Raw genomic sequence first — 17299 nt, 5'->3', positions numbered from 1 at the left:
TGAGTCTATACTACCAGAGACTTTGCTTTTTAATACCTTAAAAAATGACCACTTTTTACTGCATCAAAAGTAATGGACAAACTATACCATAACATCTGGTCGAACGGGGTCTAAACTTGGTCCCCTTCTTTTTTCCCTCTACACCAAATCTCTTTTTGACAAATGCTCACCTGGTATGACACGCCCCCCAGAATAGAGACTCTTGGGTTCAACTGGTTCTAATAAGCTCATAATAAGCTAATAAGCTCTAATAAGCTCTATATACTTCGTTGTACAACCAATCACAAAAATATCCGATATGTAAGCTCACAACATGCTGCAATGCGACACATTGTGAGCTTACATATCAGCTGTTTTTGCTAAAATGACATACCCAAAATATAGGGACGGTTTAAAGTGGTTAAAGGGATAGTTCACCCCAAAAAATACTTTTTTCTATGGATTAGTCACCCCATGGAGATATTTTAGTTTTTGTCTCATTCTTAAGCCAATAATTTGATGACCTGCAGACCGGTAGGCAGCGGTTCCGGTAGGAGACACAAAGTAGACTCTTTGTGTCTCCTACCGGAACCGCAGCCGGACATCACATTATTGTCTTAGGAATGAGACAAAAACAAAACAATATCCATGAATTCAAGTCTCCATGGGTCATTGGGGTGACTAATTGAAAGAAAAAAAAATCATTTTGGGGGTGAACTATCCCTTTAATGGTGCAACATAAAAACATATAGAAATGGTGTTTTTTGTACAAAGTAGGAGGAGTCAAAGAGCAGCGTGACGTTGTAATACATCTTTATTCCAAAGGTGAATGAAGTCCAGCTCAGCCTTCTCATGGTCAACAACATCACCATCATCATCATCATCATCATCAAATCAACATCAAATGACAACACTTCCTCCAGGGGGTCCCTTCCAGAGCACGGACCACCGACGCAAAACCGTACCATATCATCGTATGGTCTATACAAAATGAGAATTAGAAAAGGAGATAGAGAGAGAGAGAGAGAGAGAGATGGAGAGAGAAAAATAAACAAAAAAAAACAGGCTCTTACAACCCTAACCCCCACCACCCCCCTCCCCACACTAATCCCTCCCCCCCTTCAGGTCCGCGTGTATTCGCTTTCATAAGATATCACGACGACATCAGCTGAACGTCGCGATCCTATTGGCTACCGCAGGGACCTCGACAGTGAAGTTGCTGCAACATCGCAGAGCGATGGCGGCTCCGCCATGCACATGCACACGCACACATGACCCCTGACGACACGACGCGTATAGGCCCCGGCGGCACGGGCCGAAAAGGAGGGGGAGTGGAAGAGAGAGAGAGAGAACAAAAAGGGGGAGGTGGGAGGTGTGAGGGGGGGGTGGGGGGGGGAGGGGTGGGAGGCTATGGTACAATCTGCAAACCGTGCCCCTTCAGAGAAAAGGGCAAACATCCAGGATTTTGAGATGTGAAGAAAAGGAACAAAAAAAAATGCTTAAACAATCCCATCCCTACAAAAACATGGTCCAAAGTACAAACTAGAGTCGCGGTCATCGATTCTGCGGTATTTCGTCGCACGTTGCCGCGCGCCGCATGTCGTTTACGAGCGACATGCGGATTCCACTGGCGCAGCGTTTAACGCGCCTTTTTCAGAATGAAATACAGAAGAATCTATGAGGGGAGCTACAATAATGGCGTCGTTCCCGATCGGGACGCACGCTTTAGAATAACGACAAAGAGTCCGATCCCCGTCGTCGCTTGTAGCCACGCTGACTTTTGGTTTGGCGTTTGATCTGTTTTTTTTTGTGTTTCTGTTTTTGCTTTTTGTATTTTCATGAGAACTCGATGCAGGAAAGGCACTTGTAAGTGGAGATGTCGCTCAATTTCCTGGTGTTCCCTTTGTAAACCCGAACAAAATGAAAAGTTTGAAGCCTGCTGGTGGGCCTCTCCCAGTGAAGTCTTCAATCCTCCCAATAACGACTGAGGGGATCTGTTGGGAGACAATAAAGAGACAGAGTCAGAAGAGAATATACAGTATACACTGCTTATACAGTATAACCACAACTGTATTAATAACCCATTAAGACCGGGAACGCATCTGTGTCATTTTAGATTTCTTTGGCTATTCAAAAATAGCAGATCTACAAGCTCATACCGTGGCACGGTGCCACGGTATGAGCTCGTAGATTTGCATTTTTTTTTTAATCGTGAAAGTCTTTCATATATATATGTTTTAAAGTGATTTTTTTTACCCCGTCTGTGCTTCTGGGGGTCCCTGGTACAACACATTTTGAGATGGGGGTCCGCAGCCAAATACATATCATTTTTGGAGGTCCTTGACATGGAAAAGTTGGAGCACCACTGATATAGCAACATAGGTTTTTTCTTTTAAACTGTTGGGATTTAGAAAACATTTGTAGAATATATATTCAAAGATTTGCTAACATTTTGCAGATCTTTCAAAAATAGCAGATCTACAAGCTCATAGCAGAGCTTGTATTCTATTTTTGAATAGCCAAAGAAAGCTAAAGTGACACAGATGTGTTCCCGGATTGTGTGGGTTTATGTTTACCTGAAGCAACAGGAAAAGAGATGAATCTGTCATAATATAGTCTATGATTAAATGTGGCCCCCATACCATATATGTAATGAACCTTATAATGAGCACGGAGCAGGCCAGGATTAAGCCTGATTTATTTATACCCAGCTCAGTCGCCTGCCGGTGTTGTGCGGCCGAAAGTAGCCGATCTACAAGCTCACAACACGTTGTGGCGCGTTTTGAACTTGTAGACTGGCTATTTTCGGCTTAATCACGCCGGCGCACGACAAAGTATGAATCAGATACGGTAAGCCCACGCTTTGGGCTTTGATCTGGGGGCCCGCTCACACACCATTACACAGCTGACAAGGGGCCCCGTTTTGGGGCAAAAGACACAAGGCCAAGTAAGCAGTGTTGATTTTGACAGAAATTTTTGATTTAGTTTTAGTCATAGTGTTTTGGATAAAATTCCATTTAGTTTTAGTCATATTTTAGTCATCTGAAATGTCTTAGTTTTTGTGTAGTTTTAGTCGACTAAATATCAAAAGTACAGTTTACTTTACTTTACTTTATTTTTTTGGCGGTGCCTTGATGGCTTGATGGATTTTACACTTTGGTTGCATTCTGAAATTAGACGATCTACAAGCTCACACAAGCTTGTAGATCTGCTATTTTCAGAGCGCAACACCCGAGCTTCTCCACTCGTCCCTCCCTAACATGTTAGTCTAGTTTTTATTTGTTGACTAAAATGTAAATATATTTAGTCTTAGTTTTAGTCATCATAGCTTAGTTTTTATTTAGTTTTCGTCAGTGAGAAAAGGTAGCCGAGTAAGTCGACCAACATTTTTCGTCATAATTTTTGTCGACAAAATCAACACTGCAAGTCAGGCCGCTTAGCACACAGGTGTTTGACCCTAACCCTTAGCACACAGGTGTGTTGCTGGTTATTATGTGATAAAGGTGATTCTGACCTGGAGCGTCTAGCTCTCGATGGAGACCTCTGGAGCGCTGTGTCCGTTGGTCAGCAGGCCCTCCATGGGAAGCTCCTGCACCGGGAAGCAAAGAGAAGCAATGAGAAGCAAAGAGAAGCAATGAGAAGCAAAGAGAAGCAAAGAGAAGCAAAGAGAAGCAAAGAGAGGCAATGAGAAGCAATGAGAAGCAAAGAGAAGCAAAGAGAAGCAAAGAGAAGCAAAGAGAAGCAAAGAGAAGCAACGAGAAGCAACGAGAAGCAAAGAGAAGCAAAGAGAAGCAAAGAGAGGCAATGAGAATGCAGGAAGAACAACGCCGGGACACACATGACGGTGTCTTAAAGGAGCACATTTAAAGGGCAAGAGCACTTTGGTAGAGGTTGATTAGAAATAGAGGTTGATTAGAAATTGATCGATCAAAAATATGCCCCTCGTTGACCTACGTTGTACGGTGAAACAGCTCTCAAAGTCACTCTTTTAGCCCGTAAACAAACACAAATAAAGCTGATTCAGACAATATAGAACATCACAAAACCCAGTTTATTATTTTAATTTTATAAAAATGTCAACTTCCTGTTGTTTTGCTATTTTTATTAGGAAGAACATCCGGACAGGATCCCGCGGATCCCGACGTTCAAATAGTAAAATCAACAGGAAGCTGACATTTTTATGTAAAAATGGGTTTGTGTGCTGCTCTATACTGTATTGTCTGAATCAGCTTTGTTTGTGTTTGTTTACGGGCTAAAAGTGACTATAAATAATCAATTTCTAATCAATGGAGCAATTATTTTAGATTTCTTGTCCACCTTTGGAGTTACATCATGGCAAGGTAACCACACAACCCAAACCTTTACCAAAGTGGTCTAGCCCGTTAAGACACAACTTTCAGCCACTAGATGTCTCACTTTTACAACTTGACTGTATTATTAGACTCAGGGGGTCCCTGCTAGGGGCTTGACTGTATTACTATGTATAGACTCAGGGGGTCCCTGCTAGGGGCTTGACTGTATTACTATGTATAGACTCAGGGGGTCCCTGCTAGGGGCTTGACTGTATTACTATGTATAGACTCAGGGGGTCCCTGCTAGGGGCTTGACTGTATTACTATGTATAGACTCAGGGGGGTCCCTGCTAGGGGCTTCACTATATTACTATGTCTAAAGTTAAAGCGATGACTGGCCAATCACAAAAATTACTTAAATGATTAAATAATCATTTAAATAATAATCATTTTATTTCACAAGTTTTTAAATGCTCTGTGAATGTATTATTATTATATTATTAACCCTATCATTATTTGTTTCTGTAAAGATGTTAAATGGTCATTTACCATGGAGGACAGCTGCACTGGTTCCAGGGCCACCTGTGTCTGACAGGACAGGTCAGCCTCCAACACATCCTACAGGAGACACACAGACACACAGACAGTCAGACAGACTTATAGACAACTAGACTCCTGTAGAGGAGATTCACACCATAAAAACAACAACAACAACATAAACATAAACATAAACATACCTTCATGGCCTCGATTTCAAGCTGGGCCTCGATCTGCTCTTTAGCCTGAGAGGAGAGAAGAGAGACAACTTAACACCACAACACTGTTCACTGTTTACTCTACCTATGATACATCATGCATTAGATAGATAGATAGATAGATAGATAGATAGATAGATAGATAGATAGATAGATAGATAGATAGATAGATAGATAGATAGATAGATAGATAGATAGATAGATAGATAGATAGATAGATAGATATGTATAAATAGATAGATAGCAGTGGTGGAAAAAGTACTCTTTTACTTAAGTGAAAGTATCAATACTGCAATGTAGAAATATATAGTAAAAGTCCGGAATTAAAAATGTACTTGAGTAAAAATACAAAAGTATTTGTATCAAAATGTACTTGAAGTAGAAAGTGCTCATTATGCAGAATATCCCATTTCACAAGTTTTCAAAGGTATAAAAATCTTTGGGAAAAAAAGCAGATCTACAAGCTCTTTTGTGAGCTTGTAGATCTGCTATTTTCAAATGGCTGAAATGTATTTAGGGCTGAAGTTATATGTTTTGTAATAATAATCAAAATCTACAAAGTAACTAGTAATTAAAGTTTTCAAATAATTGTAGTGGAATAAAAATACAATATTTGCCTCTGAGATGTAGTGGAGTAGAAGTAAACATACTGAAAATTGGAAATACTCCAGCAAAGTAAAACAATACCTCAAAATTGTACTGAAGTACGGTACTTGAGTAAATGTACTTAGCTAGTTTACACCACTGATAGATAGATAGATAGATAGATAGATAGATAGATAGATAGATAGATAGATAGATAGATAGATAGATAGATCTACAGGCGGTTCAGGCAAAGTGTCAGTATTTGGAGCGTTATGCGGTAAGTATTGTTTTGGAGGACAGCTGGCCCACAGCCATAATGAAGAGGAGAATGTAGGAAGAGTTGAGAAATGAGGCGATTGGATTTAGGGCTGCAACTATGTATCCATTATGTGTTTTTAGCAGTTATTCTATCGGTTACTTTTTTTCCAGATTTTTTTCACGATTAATCAATATTTAAAAACTAATTTAAGAATCAATGAACCACTTAAGCGTGATTTTATACTTGGTCGTACAACTGTGTCGGTGGAAACACAGTGAAAACAGCCGTCCTACAAGCACACAACACGTCTCATAGTGCGCTTTCTAGATATGCCATTTTCACTATTTTAGAGATCTTTTTAAAAAATGTTTTAAACCTGTTTGCCTATAATGACCTGTCTAAAATAGATTGATTATTACTCGATTATTGCATGAAATTATCTATGACGCTTTATGATGGATTAAATGGATCAGTGTGATTAACCGTTGCAACCCTAACGGAGGCGTGGCTTAAAGAGGACTATTGATCATGTCTGACCAGAAGGTCCCCCGGGCTCGGCCGGTAGTCAGGTGGAATAGTGTCGTCTCTCTCTCCCAACTTTGACATTTCCTCTTCCTCACACTGTGTCTCCTGAGACCAACAACATCACCATGCAGTTACACGCTGTGTGTGCGTGTGTGTGTGTGTGTGTGTGTGTGTGTGTGTGTGTGTGTGTGTGTGTGTGTGTGTGTGTGTGTGTGTGTGTGTGTGTGTGTGTGTGTGTGTGTGTGTGTGTTATCTCTGTATCGTCAACAATAAAAGGATTATTAAATGTATTTATTAAATATTATATTCCATTTTTCCAAAATAGTGCTTATTGGCTATGGGTGGATTTTGCAGTGTAGGGTTAATAGCAATGTAAGCTTAAAGGGATAGTTCACCCAAAAATGGATTAACCCTATGGATTAGTCACCCCATGGAGACTTGAATTCATGGATATTTTCATTCCTGAGCCAATAATTTGATGAGCGGTAGCGGTTCCGGTAGGAGACACAAAGAGTCTCCTTTGTGTCTCCTACCGGAACCGCTGCCTACCGGTTCGCCGGTCATCAAATTATCGTCTTAGGAATGAGACAAAAACTATAAAATATCCATGAATTCAAGTCTCCATGGAGTGACTAACCGATAGAAAAAAAGTAATTATTTTTGGGGTGAACTATCCCTTTAATAGCAGTGTAAGGTTAGTATTGTCCCTGGTGACTCACGTTGACGATGTCCTCAGCGGGGGCGGGGACAGGGGCGGGCTCAGGGACCACCATGTCGTCCAGAGTTTCTGATAGGGCGTCGAGAGCGGCAGGTGCCTGGATGGTGTAAGAGGGTCAGGTCAGGATCAACACATCACAATGTACAACTAAAGTGTGTCCTTATTTCTTATTGTCCGATTACAGGAGTCTTTCTTGATCCATTTGGACCACTATATCAACCCTAGCGCAGGGGTCTTCAACGTTTTCAGGCCAAGGACCCCCTAGCTGCGTGATAGATGAAGCAGGGACCCCCTCTATATTGTATACAATTGTGTTTCAGATTATACTTTTTTTGTTTACTTTGTCTGCTTTTTCCCTCTACACCAATGCCTCTTTGCCAAAAATAGCCGATCTACAAGCTCACAACACCTTGCAGCGCGAGGCGTTGTGAGCTTGTAGATCTGCTATTTTTGGCTAAAGTTCTCCTCAGAAAAGGGGATGCTAGGGTTCAAGTGGTTAAGGTAAAAAAATCTATATATATCATACACAAATTTGGCGGACCCCCTGTAGTAACTCTGAGGACCCCCTAAGGGGTCCCGGACCCCCTGCCCTAGCGTATCTATTCTGGGGCCAACGTTCTGGGCCCCTGAATCACATGTGAGCTTGTAGATCAGCTATTTGCGACGTGCCACAAACAAAGTATAAACCAGTGTGGAGTAGATACCTGCTCAGGTTCAGCCATGGCTGCTTCCACTGCTGGAGCCGAGGCTGTGATGACAAAGTCATCAAACGCTGGTTCTACCACCGTCTGGATGGAGAGAGAGATGGAGAGAGATGGAGAGAGAGATGGGGGGGGGGGGGGAGGAGAGATAGATAGATAGATGAAGGGGGAAAGGGGAGGAAGAGATGTAAAGATTGAGGATTTTATTCAGCTCGGAGAGAAAATGCAAACAGTTGTAAGGCATTTGTAGTTGAACATGAGCTGCTGTATCTTCAACAACAAAAATAAATGTGTACCTGAGCTTCTGGGATGACGACTGGCTCAAGCTGAGGAGAAAACACAACATAATGTCGTTAGCCTCGTAGCATAATTGCCTAACTCATATTTTTCAGGTTTTCAGGAGAGACAAAACAAAAACAAATCCCTTTCTGTCACCTAGATGACTTAAAGGCATAAAGTAGTCATGTTTATCTGCCTTTATTTATGTCTGTCTAACTCTGCTCTCTTAACACTGATGATTCACCCTGCGTTATTGCCTATATGTCCTCAGCCTATCAGAATGCTTGTTACATTCAAAATAATTTCTGCCTAAGTCAAATATTTGACTTAAAATGACTTTAAGTAAGATGCCAGAGCGGAACTTCTTCTTTTTGCAAAAAAGAAAAATTGCGCCTTTAGATTTTATATCATGTGCGCAAATCGGCGCACATGATCTCTATGGTCATGTGATCACGACGGATCTGTTTGATTTTTCATATTCCATCCTGATTGGCTAAGATTGACATCTAAAGTTTGCAGGAGTTTGCCCGTTTTGAAACAAAATGCTGCAAATCATGAACTCAGTGTCCGATTGCGGTGAAACTTTGCACGCACATTTGCACTACGTTGAGGAACAAATGCCACCCTTTCAACACTGACTACTACAAATTTGGTCAAAACATCACACAAATCGGTACACATTATCTCTATAGTCAAGTGATCAAGACGGATCCGTATGATTTTTTATATTCCATCCTGATTGGCGAATTCCGAAAATTGCTGGCCCACAATAACCTATACCTGACCTGGAGACCTGTGCTCCGAGGAGCACTTTTTCTAGCGTTACCATTACTTATCTGCTACAACGTCAGAGGAGCCCAAACACTTATGTACTGACAAACTTCAACCTTGACTCGTTAAGAGGGTTTAAGTGGTTAGAATGTAAATGAGATGGAGTGAAATGAGAAAGGACAGTTAGGACAGTTAGGAATGCAAAGTGCATGCAACACACACGCACACACACACACACACACACGCACACACACACACACACACACACACACACACACACACACACACACACACACACACACACACACACACACACAAGTGCGACTGATATTCCCTGGCGTCCAGAGGAGGAGAGAAAAAAGGAAGCTAAAGACCTGAAAGAGAAAGAGAGAGAGAGAGAGAGAGAGAGAGAGAGAGAGAGAGAGAGAGAGAGAGAGAGAGAGAGAGAGGACAGTTGTCAGGCGACTGGACAACCTCAGGCTCAACGGGGATTTCTTCTTCTTCTTCTTCTTCTTCCACTTCTACTTCGTGGGCCACCGCTTCAGTCACCTCTGGCTCCGCCTCCGTCACCTCAGGCTCCGCCTCTGTCACCACCTCAGGCTCCGCCTCCTCCTCTTCAGGAGCCTCCTCCTCCACGGCCTCTACCAGCGCTGCTTCAACCAGCGCTTCTGCTTCTGCCTCTACAACCTCTGTCTCTGTTTCTATCTCTGCCACAGCCTCCACCTCCACTGCAGCCTCTACTGCAGCCTCTACTGCAGCCTCTACTGCAGCCTCCACAGGCTCGCACACCACATGCGTCTGTGCGCGCGCCCATGCCACCGCACGCACACACACACACACACACACACACACACACACACACACACACACACACACACACACACACACACACGCACACACACACACACGCACACACAAAAACACACACACACACACACAAACACACATGCACACAAATACAGTCAACGAAAAACACACGCCTGCATGCCACATGTACGTGTGCTACGCTACAATTAGCGATGGTCTGGGAGTGGACGAGTTATTCATTAACGGCCGACACAGTGGTGGAGAGAGAGGCAGGTCAGCCATGAACCCATGCTGCTGGGGGGGGGGGGGTATTTCACAGTCCATCAGGTGACTGTGAAATACCATTAACCTTATCAGCCACTTGCTGGAAGAGGCTCCATAAAAATGCGTTTAGCACGTTTAGCACTTTTAGCACTTTTAGCACTTTATAGCTAACCGTCACCTAACTCCACCACTGGACACACGCAACACACGCACGCACGCGCACACACACACACACACACACACACACACACACACACACACACACACACACACACACACACACGCACACACACGCACACACAAACACTCACACACGATGACACGGTTTGATGTTCACAGCAAAAAAAAACGAACTAATGGACGAGCTAATCATGAACATGATGATGATGAACACGTTACATGCATGAATGAGACGTCTAAATCATTAATGAAGACCAAACACGATCATGCATTGTCTACTCCGTTCTATAAGCTCACTGCGCAGCGGCAACGCGGCAACGCTGTGAGCTTGTAGATCAGCTATTTCCGTCGTGGCGACAATAAAGCATAGATAGTGAGCTTCAGCGTACCTGTTCCACCTCTGTGGTGATGGCCACGGTGTCCTCCACTGGGACCTGCAGAGACACAGGACATCACACAACGTCAGCCAAACACCATCACTGTCAACATATCGGTGTCCGGCTCTCGCCTTTTGCACCACAAGGTGGTCATGGGTTCGAAAACTATACATAAAAATATATATAAACCAGTGGTGGAAAGTAACTAAGTATATTTACTCAAGTGCTATACTTAAGTACAATTTTGAGATATTATTTTACTTTACTGGAGTATTTCCAATTTTCAATACTTTTACTTCTACTCCACTACATCTCAGAGGCAAATGTTGTACTTTTAATCCACTACAATTATTTGAAAATTGTATTTACTTTGTAGATTTTGATTATTATTACAACATACAAACATTTGAGCCATTTGAAAATAGCCGATCTACAAGCTGAGCTTGTAGATCGGCTATTTTCAAATGTTTTTTTATACATTTTATACATTTGAAAACTTGTGAAATGGGACATTCTACAAAATGAGTACTTTCTACTTGTATACTTTAAGTACACTTTGATACCAATAATGCTGTACTTTAACTCAAGTACATTTTGAATTCCAGACTTTCACTTGTATCAGAGTATTTCTACATTGCAGTATTGATACTTTTACTTGAGTAAAAAATATGAGTACTCTTTCCACCACTGATACAACTATATGAACTATGTTTAGGATTCCTGTTGTGCAAATCAGTAAATCAATCAATACAATCAATCAACACACTGTACCCCGCCCCTTTGCTCCCATATATGGTAGCTATGGAGCAACATGTGTGACCCTTACGCTCCATGTGTTGCGACACACACACACACACACACACACCCTGCTGATAAAAGGCACATACATGTATCTCTATACCTCTGGGCACACACACACACACACACACACACACACACACACACACACACACACACACACACACACACACACACACACCCTGCTGATAAAAGGCACATAGGCTACATGTATCTCTATACCTCTGGGCACACACACACACACATACACACTCTGCTGATAAAAGGCACATACATGTATCTCTATACCTCTGGGTTCACGTCAAGTGCACAGGCTGTTGCACAACTGATCTACTACGAGGTGTGCTTATGTGTGTTTGAACTCTCTGCCTTTGTTTCACAACCAAGATGTTAACATTAGGCCTATATGAGGGACGTCTACAGGCAACATAGGATGTTATACTGTATGCACAAGCTAACGTGATTGTTGGTAAGTTTAGTGTTCAGCTTCTGTGAATTCCCACTATTCGGAGCTTTTTGCACACCTATCTATGTATACTGCCCCCTTGTGGCGGCACGACAGACAGAGCAGTATGCAGAAACTTAATGTATCTTCTAATGACGACGTGAGACTGACTGCTGCTTAAAGTACCTCCATGAGACTGCTGCTTAAAGTACCTCCATGCAGTGCAAGACACATGTTTGTCACTATCCATGTATCCACCTGTTCTGCTGTGCTGTGGAACCTCATGTACTAATGTATGTGAAGGCTGTCTATTCTATAGAACCTCATGTACTAATGTATGTGTCGGCTGTCTATTCTATAGAACCTCATGTACTAATGTATGTGAAGGCTGTCTATTCTATAGAACCTCATGTACTAATGTATGTGTAGGCTGTCTATTCTATAGAACCTCATGTACTAATGTATGTGTAGGCTGTCTATAGAACCTCATGTACTAATGTATGTGTAGGCTGTCTATTCTATAGAACCTCATGTACTAATGTATGTGTAGTCTGTCTATTCTATAGAACCTCATGTACTAATGTATGTGTAGACTGTCTATTCTATAGAACCTCATGTACTAATGTATGTGTAGGCTGTCTATTCTATAGAACCTCATGTACTAATGTATGTGTAGGCTGTCTATTCTATAGAACCTCATGTACTAATGTATGTGTAGGCTGTCTATTCTATAGAACCTCATGTACTAATGTATGTGTAGGCTGTCTATTCTATAGAACCTCATGTACTAATGTATGTGTAGGCTGTCTATTCTATAGAACCTCATGTACTAATGTATGTGAAGGCTAGGGGGCGACAGTGGCTCAGGGTGATGTCCTCCGCCATCGGTGTATGAATGTGTGTGTGAATGTAATGCACAATCTATGTAAAGCGCTTTGGATAAAAGCGCGATATATAAATGCTCTATTTACCATTTATTTTACCATTTAGGCTGTCTATTCAATAGAACCTCTTGTACAAATGTATGTGTGTAGGCTGTCTGATTCTGCCAACAGCATCATTTTAATCCTGAATAACCCTGTGTTGAGTTGGGTCAGGTTCGTCTCTAAACTGTGGAACCATTGGCGTGTAAAGCCTGTATATTATGAATTTATGATTTTATGTGGACTATGTCCGCCTTTGTTTGTCTTTGTACTGTATGTGTAATGTTATTTTAGGTTGCTATGGACCATGTGTCCTTAATAAAGTTTGTTTGATTGATATGAATACATTGGGTTAACCCCTAAAACATTATATTTATATACATAGGAGGTTCTTCTCTCTGCAAAAACACTGGAGCATTTCAGCAATTCTGCAATGGGGCGTGTCTGAGCCGTTTAAAACCATGAATACTTTGTGGGTTTGAAGCGTTTAAACCGTGCATACTTTGTTGACCTGAGTCCCCTGGGGCATTGGTTATCAATGGGGGGTCCGGGGACCCCCAGGGGTCCTTGGCGGGGGTTTCCAGGGGGTCCCCAGCAAAATGTGTTAATATAGCATCACTATCATTTTAACCTTTTATTATTTGATTATTCAAAAATAGCAGATCTACAAGCTCATAGTGCGGCACTTGGTGCCGCACTATGAGCTTGTAGATCTGCTATTTTTCAAAAAATCTTGAACATTAGTGAACTTTTTTAACACAAATCTTTGCTTCTAGGGGTCCCTGGCTGCAACATATTTTCAGATGGGGGTCCGCATGAAAAAGTTTGAGAACCAGTCCCCTGGGGCTCTGTACTGGTACACCAGTATGTCCCTCTATAGCAAAATCCTCTTGGCCGAATGTTCATGTGGTTTAAATGAGGCTTTGTGGGGCTTGTCTTAGTGGTTTCAGACTGTTATGAACCATATATCACTGATGGGCTTCTGTCAGCATGTGTGTGAAAGTTAGCACGCTGAAATATGCACACACACACACACACACACACACACACACACACACACACACACACACACACACACACACACACACACACACACACACACACACACACACACACACACACACACACACACACACACACACACACACACACACACACATTCACATGGGGCCTCTTTGGGGAAGTTGAGTAACCGGTTGACTTAAAGAAGAAGAAAAAAACACGTGTGAATGACATGACAACCTGCACCTTCCACACTATCTCTGCCTCTGGCTGTGTGCATGTGCAACGTGCACGTGTACAGTATGTGCAACGTGCACATGTATGTGTTGAGACACGAAAGGTTGACTTTACCTCGAGCTCTGCAACGGCAGGGACAGCTTCTGCAGCGGCCTTAGGGGGCTGAGAGAGAGAGAGAGAGAGAGAGAGAGAGAGAGAGAGAGAGAGAGGGGTAGATTAGTACAAAGGCCACGTTGACACGGTATCGATCAGAACAGAAAACGTTGCATTGTCACTTTTTATTCCGCGTTTACGCAGAGAGACGCAACAGTGATTGAAAACGCTGTAGTGTCTTATCCAGAGCTTGAGTAAATGTACTTAGTTACTTTACACCACTGCTTCTAGAGCGACTTACAAAGTGTTAAGTGTTAATATCAGAGTATTCTGCTGATGTGGTAACAACACAGTGACAGAGTGTATGTGTTTAACACACAGTGCGTGACACCTATAAGGTGTCACGCACTATTGTTTTTGTGAGGTTGTTCTACTTTAGAACACCTTGTTTTGTACTCGCTGCCCTTTGCTGTATCTCTCAGTACATCTCCTAGGCCTATACTCTATATCTGTACTGCTGTACTGCCTCTAGCGACTGAAAACCTGAACCTGAGTCAACAAACAACAGGGTAAATAGTCACGTAAGTAGAGAGTATATATGAGCCCAGTGGTGGAAAAAAAAAGTATTCGCATTCATTGCTTAAGTAAAAGTATCAATACTGCAATGTACTGTAGAAATACTCATAAAGTAAAAGTCCAGAATAAAAAAAAATACTAGATTAAAAGTATCAAAAGTAGAAAGTACCCATTGTGCAGAATGTCCCATTTCACAAGTTTTCAAATGTGTACAAAAATCTTTAGAAAGTAGCAGATCTACAAGTAGATCTGCTACTTTCAATGAGGTGGAGGTGGAGTCTGAAGCGCTGAGTCTTCAGAAATGTAAAATATTCATAACCACATGTTGGTTAGAGTTCTAGTTAAAACAAGGTACTGTAGGAATGAACGCCTCCAGTGTTTAGTCCTCCACCCGTTCAACCACTGTACTTAAAGGGATAGTTCACCCAAAACAAAGTAAGTGTCTTGCTCAGGGACACATGGAGCCAGGAGATTGAACCGGTGACGTTCTGATGACCAGACAGTCTGTCTGTCTACCCACTAGTTCAAAACAGTGGGTTTGCACACATCCAGTTGGTTGCTGGTGCCAAATAATACGTAAAGTAGTAGATATAATTAAAGTCATTTGGCCAACGCTGGTTTTGAGTGTTTGGGTAAACATGGCAACCCTATTGCACTCCAGTCTAGAATGGAGGCTATTATCACACAGGCAAAGAATGTGGGTCGTCTAGCTACTGGTAAGACACTAAGAATAGAGTCTTACCATGCAGCCAGCCCCCGTTGACAGTTTAAACAGGGTTAGAACAGAGTCCAAACCAGCCATCACCCTGGAGCCCCGTTTGGAACCTCACCCTCCACCATAGCTTCGAGTTCGTAGGATGCCGCTTCCTAGGATGCCGGCAGACTGTGACTCCGGCCAACGGTGGCCAACACAGCGTCAAATTTGACCTATTTCCACACATCGTATCCAAAAAGTGAAGGTAGTCCTCCCTGCTCTCAGATGTTTTAAATTTTAGCGGTCAAGAACATTTAAGCGACGGGTTGAAACAAGCGTTTAAATCGTTTTCTTTTGTCAGCCTGCGCCACGTTTACCCACTGCGGCTGAAACGGGAGCAGTAGCTTACCGACCGACACCTGTGGACGGGGGTTGACTGGGCACAGGCTGACAAAAAAAATGGGACATTTCTAACATCTGAGAGCAGGGAGGACTACCTTAACGTTTTGGATACGATGTCACACCTCATCATAGAGCTATAATAGCGGAGGTTCCGATCGGATCATAAAATGATAAAGCCATAAACATGTGGTTTATCATATAATGATAAACCACCTGTCACTTCAGATTAGACTACTGCAGGCACAAAGTAGAACATCGACGCCTTAAACCCTGTATACTTGGTTAATCGGGGTCCCCCAGGGCTCTATACTAGATTCTCTAGTATTTCCTCTCTACACATGAGTGTATTCTAGATCTTTGCAGAAAGTAGCCGATCTACAAGCTCTCAAGACGCTGTACAGCAAAGCTATAGAAACTACAGCCTCTCTCTTCCTGGAAAGTTAGCACGGCTGGAATAGAAGCCATCGTCCTAGTATTAATAACAACATAAAGTTTGAGATCTTGTTTGAAATGACCAAACCTGCCTATTATGCAGGTTTGGTCATTTCAAACCAGATCTCAAACTTTATTTTAGCTGCCTACCACCAGTGACATCATCGGTATAACGATGACGTCACTGGTAGGAACACAGGTTCTGTTGGCACCTGTGTGGTGCCAACAGAAATGGTGCCAAATCATCATAATGAGCATTAGAGGGATATGAAGATATAGGTTGAAAATGGATGAAGCGCTCCTATTAGGTATAAAAAGAAAAAGGTTCAGGTCTGTGTGGTGTTTGCATTAAGAAGCGCACCTCCCCCCTCCAGGAGGTTCTGGTCTGTTTATGCATTAAGAGACCCCACCTCCCCCCTCCAGGAGGTTCTGGTCTGTTTATGCATTAAGGACCCCACCTCCCCCCCCCCCCCCCTCCAGGAGGTTCTGGTCTGTTTATGCATTAAGGACCCCCCCCCCCCCTCCAGGAGGTTCTGGTCTGTTTATGCATTAAGGACCCCACCTCCCCCCCCCTCCAGGAGGTTCTGGTCTGTTTATGCATTAAGGACCCCACCTCCCCCCCCTCCAGGAGGTTCTGGTCTGTTTATGCATTAAGGACCCCACCTCCCTCCCCCCTCCAGGAGGTTCTGGTCTGTTCATGCATTAAGGACCCCACCTCCCCCCCCTCCAGGAGGTTCTGGTCTGTTTATGCATATAAGGACCCCACCTCCCTCCCCCCTCCAGGAGGTTCTGGTCTGTTTATGCATTAAGGACCCCACCTCCCTCCCTACAGGAGGTTCTGGTCTGTTTATGCATTAAGAGACCCCACCCCCCCCCTACAGGAGGTTCTGGTCTGTTTATGCATTAAGGACCCCACCTCCACCCCCCCCTACAGGAGGTTCTGGTCTGTTTATGCATTAAGGACCCCACCTCCCCCCCCCCCTCCAGGAGGTTCTGGTCTGTTTATGCATTAAGGACCCCACCTCCCTCCCCTCCAGGAGGTTCTGGTCTGTTTATGCATTAAGGACCCCACCTCCCCCCCCCCTCCAGGAGGTTCTGGTCTGTTTATGCATTAAGGACCCCACCTCCCCCCCTCCAGGAGGTTCTGGTCTGTTTATGCATTAAGGACCCCCCCCTCCCCCCCCCCCCCTACAGGAGGTTCTGGT

The 17299-nt window shown here is 43.1% G+C and overlaps 1 protein-coding gene across 1 annotated transcript in view; it reads right to left on the bottom strand.

Moving 5' to 3' along the window:
* Nucleotides 1-775: 775 nt before the first annotated feature.
* LOC308089158 (uncharacterized protein) overlaps nucleotides 776-17299 on the bottom strand; it is a gene marked incomplete at its 5' end in the record, with an annotated part of 26803 nt that continues 10279 nt past the window's right edge. Inside the window, 11 exons of the mRNA XM_080433724.1 lie at nucleotides 776-1973; nucleotides 3494-3568; nucleotides 4821-4889; nucleotides 5009-5053; nucleotides 7115-7210; nucleotides 7818-7901; nucleotides 8111-8140; nucleotides 9339-9599; nucleotides 9630-9662; nucleotides 10505-10549; nucleotides 14012-14059. Coding sequence (XP_080289850.1) covers nucleotides 3503-3568; nucleotides 4821-4889; nucleotides 5009-5053; nucleotides 7115-7210; nucleotides 7818-7901; nucleotides 8111-8140; nucleotides 9339-9599; nucleotides 9630-9662; nucleotides 10505-10549; nucleotides 14012-14059 — 777 coding nt within the window. The 3' untranslated portion in view covers nucleotides 776-1973; nucleotides 3494-3502. The remainder of the gene's footprint in view (nucleotides 1974-3493; nucleotides 3569-4820; nucleotides 4890-5008; nucleotides 5054-7114; nucleotides 7211-7817; nucleotides 7902-8110; nucleotides 8141-9338; nucleotides 9600-9629; nucleotides 9663-10504; nucleotides 10550-14011; nucleotides 14060-17299) is intronic.

Source organism: Gymnoscopelus braueri (genome assembly GCF_963280865.1).
Source record: "Gymnoscopelus braueri genome assembly, chromosome: 7".
Classification (NCBI taxonomy): domain Eukaryota; kingdom Metazoa; phylum Chordata; class Actinopteri; order Myctophiformes; family Myctophidae; genus Gymnoscopelus; species Gymnoscopelus braueri.
Note: the sequence above shows the minus strand (reverse complement) of the source record. Positions and strands in the feature narration are given on the sequence as shown.